This window comes from Balaenoptera physalus (genome assembly GCF_965194825.1).
Source record: "Balaenoptera physalus genome assembly, chromosome: 11".
Lineage (NCBI taxonomy): Eukaryota > Metazoa > Chordata > Mammalia > Artiodactyla > Balaenopteridae > Balaenoptera > Balaenoptera physalus.
The window spans coordinates 105,947,660-105,956,792 of NC_138896.1; the positions used below are offsets into that span (position 1 = coordinate 105,947,660).

The following is a 9,133-nucleotide window of genomic DNA, read 5'->3' on the forward strand; positions in this document are numbered from 1 at the left end:
TTGTGGTGCCTACAATTTTGAAAACCCAGGGCAATTTTTATTAATTTCGTAAATTCTTACACTGCAGTAAGCTGAAATATGCGTAAAGGGGAGCCATAACTCTTTTTTATTAACCACAGTTTAAGACACGTAGAGGCCCAGTAGCTGTTCCAGGCAGGAACCCCCAGACATCCCGTCCTGTCTGCTCTCAGGCGCCATGCGCGCTCAGCACGAGCCGCTTCCCGGACTTGGGCCTGTCTGGGGACCAGGGGGGTCGATGACGTAGAAGCCGTGCTCTTCTATCATGCGGTAGAGCGTGATGTACTTGGAAGCCTTCCTCGTCCTCGGGATCACGAACTTCTCCGTGAACTCGTCCCGGTCCAGCCGCTCCTCGCCCTCTGTGGCCAGGACGCAGTTAATGAACTTGAGGGCGTAGCTGTAGCAGTTGTGGTGGTCTTCTTCGTACCTTACGGGGCAAGGACGTCGAGAAGACAAGGCTTAGCCCTGAGCTGCCCAAGGCCTTTCATAATTTTAATCTCGCTGCAAGCTGGGCCCCCATGTGTGCTGGCCCCCTTGATGACAAAGTGTCCAGAGGTGTAGTTCTGAGGGACACTTGGCATCTGGGGCTATTTCTGCTCGCAGCTTAAGTACAGATAGGACTCACCGAGATGTCCAGAGTGGTGACTCAAGTTGCATATAAGCCCCAATTTGGGGAACTTAATTTCACTGAAATTCTAGATTCTAGAAGTGGAATTCCATGTCTGAGTTTTATGATATCCTGCAGTGTCTAAACTTATTTCAAGGGAAGCATCAGAACAATTTAAGTCCACAAGTATGCTATATATCTTCTACAGTGATAAGGGGGCAAGGAATCGATAAATTAATTTCAAAATTGCTGAAACTTAAAAAGGGGGGAGCTTTAGATAGGTTTACATTTTGAACCTCATTTAAAATTGTTTTAAGGGAATATAATACTGTGGGTTTTGCTGTACGTATTATTAAATGTCGAGTGTGTAAAAGAGTCAAATAAGTACAGTAACTAGAGTACTAAGTTCTGGTCCTTTCAGCTCTTAGAGTGCTGTGGTTCTATTGGGGAAATGTGTGCTAGCTCACCTCTGCAGAAACCCCAAGTAATTCAGGCCCTGCTTAATTCTGTTACAGACGCTACTATCTCAGTACAGGCTCAACATGAAAGTCAGTGCAGCGTAGCGTCCTCTGTGAGCTGTGATCGCGCCTGGTGGTGAGTGAGGGCGCTGTCCTACCTGTGAGGCAGCCAGGCCCCCGTGGTGGAGAAGTCTTCCAGGTACTGGTCCCACTGGTCCATCAGTCCGAACATGCCGGGCTGCAGGAGCGGGACGCTCACACTCTGCTCCCAGCCCGCTTCGTCTCGCTGGACACCGTGCACCGTGTAATTATACACGACTCCTGCCGCCAACACCAAAATCACACAGAGGCCTCAGGGGAAACGCACCCCGGTGAACGTGACAGCGGCCACCTGGTAACTGCACACAACAGGGGCCCAGACGGCACTTCCCGATTGCCGTCCGAGAGCTCTCGAACCCCCTCCTCCAGGGAGCCTCTGCCTCCTTGCTCTCAGCACCCGAGGTTGTCCCAGAGAAACGAGACAGTACTAGGTGCTGGGGTGATCATCTCCAAGTATTTTTTTTGAAGTTCTCTATCTACAGAGGCGTCCGTCTCATTTCCTTAAATCAGCAGTACATGTCTCCTGGCAGACTGGTGCAGAGTTGACTGCTCTGCCAGTCACTGAGTTCAAAACCCAGTCCTAGGTTTCTGTTCACTGTGTCAGTTCTCCTGCCTCAAGGGAGCAGCAAGGGCTGTAATCAGACTTCACCTGTGGGGCCTGATCGCAGCCGCAAGTGGCTGGTCTCGCTCACCATTCCCAGGCCTGCACCCTCCTGCTGGCGGCACTCCCCAGGCCTTTTCCTGCACACTGTGCCCTCCAAGCTAAATCTGGCCAAAGGAACCATTTTATTTAAATGTGCTTCTTTTCTGAGTTTTTAAAGCAAACTTTCGCAGGCCCTACCGCACGTTCAGGTGCTTTGTCCCCCCAGTTTATCCCTGGTGTTCCTGCCTGGCCCCTGGAGACCCCGGAGTAGGAGGACCCAGTGGCAGTGGGCTGAGTATAGCATTGGGAGCGGAGGGTCTGCTTCTGACACAAGATGAGGTCTTGGACAGCTCAACCTCTCTGGACGTCTGTTTCTTCCCGTCTTAAAAACTAACAAAAAACATACAGGTTTGCAATGTTTTTAATGTTTTCTCAGCTCTTGGCTGAGAAAACATTAAAGAGCTTTCAGATACTTAGTATTGTTAGTAATGTTGCCACAATACTTTTTCTCTAGAGATGCTGCTCTCTTCTAACCAGGTATTGGGGGAACTTTTTAAGCTATGAAAGTGCACTTACCTTTTGTGTTGGTTATCCCCACGTGAAGATCAGACCTTCCGTCATACTCCCTAGAAGAAACAAGAGCGTTTTTGCCCTCTCATTTGCACACAGCAGGCGTGTAGAATTGGTATTTAAAGTGGGAGGGGAACAGTGGGCCTCCCCTCTTGGCCGGTGCCAGAACTCGGCGCCAGAGGCCAGGTTAGTGGAAAGGCCAAGAGTACATGTGAGGTAGAAAACAGTGCCCTGCACCCCCTCTGGATTTTCTTGGCCCCCGCAGTCCTCAAGGTGAATGTGCTGGAAGGCCAGCCCCGCTGGTGCGTAAAGTCAGCATGACGCCTGGCTCTGCGGCAGAGGGGCCCACCCGGCTGTCAGCTGTTGAGGAAGCTCCTGATTCTTTCCTCCTCAAGTGTGAGAGGGCAGCCTGTTCCTCAGGCCAGCGTGGGTGAGAGGGTCCTGAAAGCACCTCAGTGGGCTTCTACCTTTGAAACTAATATGGTCTTGAAGCCTGTGGCCACACTCAGTTTTCCTGGACAGCCCTTCTTTCCTGAAATTATTCTTCCCCCGAGACTGTGCATTAGATGTAAACTCCAGGTAATTTAACCGCTGTATATGATCCCAGGCCATCACTTACTCGCCCCGAGACTTTCTCACCTGTAAGATGGAAATAGCATAAGCCTCCTAGCAAGCTGGTTGTAAGAATAAATTGCCTATTGAGTGCTACCATGTAGAGGTGTCAAATAAGTCAGGTAATTTTTAATTGACGAAGCTCCTGTGTCAGACCACAGTTCTGAATGTTTGGTTCCTCGTTAAAGCAAGCAGTCCCGGGGTTTACAATGGCCAAGGACACAAATGGCTGCCCCACCTCTTCAGAGCAATCCCCCCAGGCCGTCTTGTTGCAGCCACTGTGAGCTTTCTGAGACCCTGTGGGTTCAGAGGTTGAGAACGAAGCTGGGAAAAACAGTAAGTCTTGGGTGGCCGATCACGGTGCTGGACCTGGATGTGTGCCATCCCAAGATCACTCCCTGCATGTACAGCCTCTCTGTTTCCTGCCTAAATCCCAGGCGTTCCCTCTCACTCCTGCTCTCCTCCCTCTCCTTCAGTTATTTCTCAATCATGTAACATGTCAACTACGGGCCTGTCATTTGAAGTGAAGGGCTAGTGACACAACGGGAAATGAGGTCCCTGCCTCACAGGGTTTGCTTGCTTCCAGAGAAGACTTTTTTAGTTTAACAAGTTTTTAATAGATTGAGAAGTGTTACAGAAGCATGGGATGGGGCAGGGCCAGGGCCATCCCTATCCCATATGATAGTTTTGTACAGATTAAGAAAAGGTGCCCCTTCTTCCTGCAGATGCAGCTCTGCCCAGGTGCTGCCCAGGGTGAGTGGAATGCAGGCTGAATTTCAGTACCCGCCGCTGCCTTGGCCAGGTGCCTTTGTGCAGTCCACAAGCTGCACAACCCTATGTGGCAGCCCTGAGTAATCCTCATCTAGTTAGATCAGAGCCTCCGTGATTCCTTGGAGTCGCTGCTGGTTCTCTTATGAAGTAGATGCAATTGTCTCAAGATGAGTTGTGGGAGTTGGTCCTGAGGGTTTAGAAACAGGATGAGAGGGAAAAAAATAGTCTGGAACTTGGCCTTCGAGGGACTGGCAGGCAGGGGGCTACTTGGGTTCTGTGGATCGTGGCCTGAGTTCCTGAGGGGAATAGGAAGATGCCTGAGCACACGATGCATTTCAGCACCACCACCTCCTTTCTGCTGCTGCCGAGGGAGGCCAGGCCTGCTCGTGTCACCACCACATCACAGAAGAGATGAATGCTTTTCAGGGGCTAGCCTGAAAGCCTATCGCGTGTTGTGGCATTTGTGGAGAGCAGGGCTGCAGCTTGTTCACTATGACATCCCTAGCATTTCCCACACGGAGCTGCTCAGTGAGGGCCTGTTGAATGAACCAGCGTTACAGGAAATGAGTTCTGAATTTTCACCTCTGTTCAAAAGCTTTCGGAATCCAGCCAGTTACCAACTCCAAGTTAGCGTGCATGAGGGGCCTTATAAAACAGTTTGGGCTTCGTGATTCTGGTTAAGGTAGAAATGAAGGTTCTGCCAGTCACGTTCTGAGCTGAGTATGAAAATATCGGGAAAGGAAGGAGCGTGTTGGTTCATCGTCGTGCCTGGCACCCGGGCCAGCTTTATAGGCCTTTTCGCTGACCCTCACAACTCTGCAAGGTCAGCGGGTCCTCGTTTTACAGGTGAGGAACCAGAGACTCGGAGAGGGTCCTGGAGCTGGTCTGAATCAGGGTAGGAATGGGCGGCTTCTTGGCGTACAAGCTGCACGGTCCCTTCTGCATCCCGCTGCCTCCCCGAGGAAGGGTCAGGAGTGCAGACTGTTCTGCCCCTAGTGTTTGACCGATGCCTTGTACGCACCGTCGGTTCGTTTCATCCCCATAGGGACTGGAAGGAAATTGATTAAGGAAGTTAGTGAGCAGGGAAGTAGTCAACTCCAATTTTCTCATCCCAAACCAGCACTAGAGGGCATGAGGGACTCAGGAGGGTATGTTTCAAGGAGGCAGGAAGGTCTGGGCATCTGACCATGATGGAGTGCACGACACACTTCCCAAAGCTCGCACCATTACTCATCACTGTTCTCTTGAAACCTGGCTTGTGCAGGGCCAGTTCCAATTCCACCTGTAAACTCAGGACTCTAAGAAGGCACCATCCTTTCTTTTGATTTCTGAAATATTTCTTAAAGTCAGGTGACATCTACCATTGAAACAGACCAGCTCTAGTCTCAATTTCATGCACCTCCATGCAAAATAGTCTGTACGTGGCCATTCTTCAGGCTCTGTGCAGGGTACCTGCTTGTCACAAATGTTACAGACTAACTCGAAGTAAAGGTATTATTTTGATGAGATTAGCTGCTGGGTCATTTTCCCAGTTAGCCTCTTAGCACAAAATCTATGGGTAAAAAAAATCTCCAGGCTATCGATTCCTCTCTCTTAAAATTGTACAAGCAGGTTTGACCTTCGTATATTCTTGCACTTATCATTCCAGGAAAGTATGCAGCCTTCTATTCTTATGAAACAAAAAGGCCTACATTTTAGGATTTAACACCAGAACGCTGAAAAGATTATCCACCAAATCTCACACTGTATATAGCACGTTAGAAAAAGAAAGTTTAAGTGACTAAAACAGAGAAGGAAAACTTTGCACAATCCAATGCAACACATAAAACACTGTACCTAAGAAACGTCCCTTGAGTTGGTCTGAGGAGGAATGAACACTCTTCTTGATGCCCATCGGTAAACGGATTAGGGATGCTGACAGGCGCTTCCTCCAGCTTCCTGGAGCCCACGTCCTGCCGGCAGAGGGGGCAGCATGGCGGCACGCTGAAGCTGTAGATGTACTTCTGGCAGTGGTTGAATTTGATGATAGGCTTCCCGGCCTCTGGGCGCTGCATGGCTTTCCCCTCCTGGGCAAGGAGGGGCGCGTTTCCCGGGACTTCCTTTTCCTCATTACATGGCCAGCAAATGCCCTCCATCCGAGTAACCTGGTAACAGTGATGTCATTCTGACTGGTGGCTTCCGAAGCCAAAACAGCTAGGGTTAACCTGTAACCAGGCCTCCCCATAAACAGGTGTCTTAAAGAGCCAGCTTCATTTGCGCTCACAACGTTTCTTTGTAACCTTTGTACATTTTCCTCCAAAGCCCTACCTTTCTGTGAAACCTTCCTCAGCTTCCCCCAGCGTTCCCTTGCGCTGGCAGCGCTGTATTTGTTTCCACCAGCGCTGTTATTTAATTTGTCTGTGAGCTTCTTGGAGTTAGCGACCCACATTTACTTTTGGTCTTCTAGAATAGGTTATATCGGTTGGGTTTTGGATAAATAAATGGAATCCTTACTTTGAGGCTATTTTTCTTTTGATATTTTATATTGTAGAAGGACTCTTGCTCATAAAAAATTAACAGCACAGGGATAAGGATAGTGGTTACCCAAGGTGGTGGGTGCTGACTGGAAGAGGGCATGAGGGGGGGTCTGGGGTTGTGCTGATTCATTATCTAGGTGTTGATTATATGAGAATATTCAGTTTGTGAAAATACATCAAGCTGTACATTTTACTATATGCACTTCATGATTCTTGAGTTTTAAAATAATTTTAAGCAGCTGCATGAGGATATGTGGAAAGAAAGGTAATGCCCCCCATTTCTCATAGCATTTTTCCACCCACCCTATTGTACTCCCGGGAGAAAACTGCAAGGTAAAATAAGTGAATATTTCCACATACTTTCTTCAAACCCCAATGTTGTTTTACTGTGTACTGTTTTGAAATTTGTGGTTTTCTCTCATCTTGGAAACTTTTTCACACTATCAGTTGTATAGGTCCAGCACAGCCTTGCAGATGTCTGCAGAGGAATCCAAAGTTTGGTGGCAGCACACTTTACTTAGCCAATCGCCTCCTGATGCCTGTGGTTCCAGAGAAGAGCGATCGTAGAGGGAAGACCCACAGAGAAGGTGTCATGGCAGGTAAAGGCGCTTCAGAAAAGTGTTTCCTAATGTGCATTTAAATAAGCTACAGTATGCTGAAGTGCAGAAAAGCACATATTCAGTGTAATAATATGGAATGATGATCAGACTCACAGCAACATAAAAGACCTTAGAAATCATTTCAGCCAACCTTCTCTTGTTACAGTGAAGGCAGACAGGTTATAGCTAGACGCCCAGCTCAGGTGACAAGGATCTGAGATTGTTCATTATTAATATAAACCACCGCTACTGTTCAATTGTTTGTGTGACCCAAGTTACTTTCAACTGAGAATATATTCATCTTCATGACACCAATACCAAGAGGTATTTTTAGTCCTATGAAAAGAAACAGAGGAACCATGCCTTAATAAACATTTTTAATACACTAGCATTCTTTTTTTTAAATCGTTTCTTGATCTTTTCAGTGAACAGAGCAGGGTAAAAAAGGTACACGCATACATGCATACACATAAAAGATTAAATGCTGTTTCCAATTCAAGTTCAGGTCTAGTGTTTTTACTTTATCTCTTCTATATTACATTTGTATCTCTTTTCCTCCACACTGAAAACCTTGGTCTCAAGGATACAGGGGATGCTTTATCCCACTTTACACAATCTCAGAGTAGCAATAGTAATACCACCACCTCTAATTACGATTAGAGGTTTTCTAAAATTTTTGCACATACTCTCCCCGTCTTCCTCTCGTGTATTTAAATGGTTGTCCTATTTCTTCATTGTCAGAGCATCTGCCATTGTAAACAATAACCTCTCCCCTCTAGCCCTTGCTGAGGCTTAGTTTTACACACAAATATCTTTTCATGCTCACTATTAGTCCTTTCCTCACTCTCTAGTAATTATGAAGTTCATTCCTAGAAGATTCCTTAGGAAGGGCTCATAGGAAGAATAGTCTCTGAGTTCTTTTTTTTTTTTTTTTTTTAATAAATTTATTTATTTATTTTTGGCTGTGTTGGGTCTTTGTTGCTGCGGCAAGCGGGGGCTACTCTTCGTTGCCATGTGCGGGCTTCTCATTGCGGTGGCTTCTCTTGTTGCGGAGCACGGGCTCTAGGCGCGCGGGCTTCAGTAGTTGTGGCTCACGGGCTCAGTTGTTCCGTGGCATGTGGGTTCTTCCTGGACCAGTGCTCGAACCCGTGTCCCCTGCACTGGCACGTGGATTCTTAACCACTGCACCACCAGGAAAGTCCCTCTCTGAGTTCTTGAATGTCGATAATTTATCTCTGTTCTTTAAGTCGGTTTTGCTGGATAGAAAATCCTTGACTCGCATTTTCTTTAATAGGTTATTCCATTTTCTTCTGATATAAAGCACTGCTGTCAAAAGTCTGATGACAAAACAATTTTCTTTCTCCTATAAGTCGTGTTCTTTTTTCCCAATATGCCCAAAGGATATTTCTTTTTTTTTTAAAGATCAGTAATTTTATTATATGTCTTGATGTTGTTTTTTTAGGTTGATTTATTCAGGCTTGTGGTGTGTTCTTTGTTTTTTTTTAACTTATAAAACTTTATTTTTTTAAAGGTTATAGTCCATTTATAGTTATTATAAAATATTGGCTATATTCCCATGTTGTACAATATAGTCTTGTAGCTTATTTTATACCTAATAGTTTGTTCCTCTTAATCCCCTATCCCTGTATTGCCCCTCCCCCCTTCCCTCTCCCCACTGGTAACCACTAGTTTGTTCTCTGTATCTGTGAGTCTGCTTCCTTTTTGTTATATTCTGTGGTGTGCTCTTTGAATATACAGTTTCGTATCTTTTTTATTTCAGGAAATTTTTCATAAATTATAATTTTGAGGATTTGTTCTGTTTCCTTTGTTTTGGTTTTCGTTTTCTTTTTTTGAGGGGGGAGTATAGTTGTTTTACAATGTTGTGTTAGTTTCTACTGTACAGCAAAGTGAAGTAGAGTTCCCTGTGCTATATAGCAGGTTCTCATTAGTTGTCTATTTTATATATATTAGTGTATATATGTCAATCCAGTCTCCCAATTCTGTTTTGATTTTCTTCTTCATGAAATTCTATTCTGTGTATGTTGGATCCCCTTTTTCTATCTTCAATATGCCTTACTTTTTAAAAAAAATTGAAATAAAATTTACGTATAAAAATCACCCATTTAAAGTGTACAGTTCTGTGGTTTTTACCTAATCTAAGTTCAGAACATTTTTATCACCCCAAAAAAGAAACCTTGTACCTGTTAGCAGTCACTCCCCATTCTTCCCTCCCACTAACC

The 9,133-nt window shown here is 45.9% G+C and overlaps 1 protein-coding gene across 2 annotated transcripts; it reads right to left on the minus strand.

Annotated features, from left to right (window-relative positions):
* Positions 1-83: 83 nt before the first annotated feature.
* Positions 84-7,811, minus strand: MKRN2OS (MKRN2 opposite strand; the record flags this gene model as incomplete). Of its 2 annotated transcripts, XM_082415795.1 has the most annotated exons (4): positions 84-445; positions 1,242-1,404; positions 2,402-2,451; positions 5,615-7,811. In XM_082415795.1, the coding sequence occupies 4 exons, from the start codon at positions 5,911-5,913 to the stop codon at positions 205-207; spliced, it is 753 nt and encodes a 250-aa protein (XP_082271921.1). In that variant the 3' UTR covers positions 84-204. The 2 variants fall into 2 exon arrangements, with proteins under 2 accessions (XP_082271921.1, XP_082271922.1); XM_082415796.1 differs by lacking the exon at positions 2,402-2,451 and having other exon boundaries at positions 5,615-5,672.
* Positions 7,812-9,133: the final 1,322 nt, after the last annotated feature.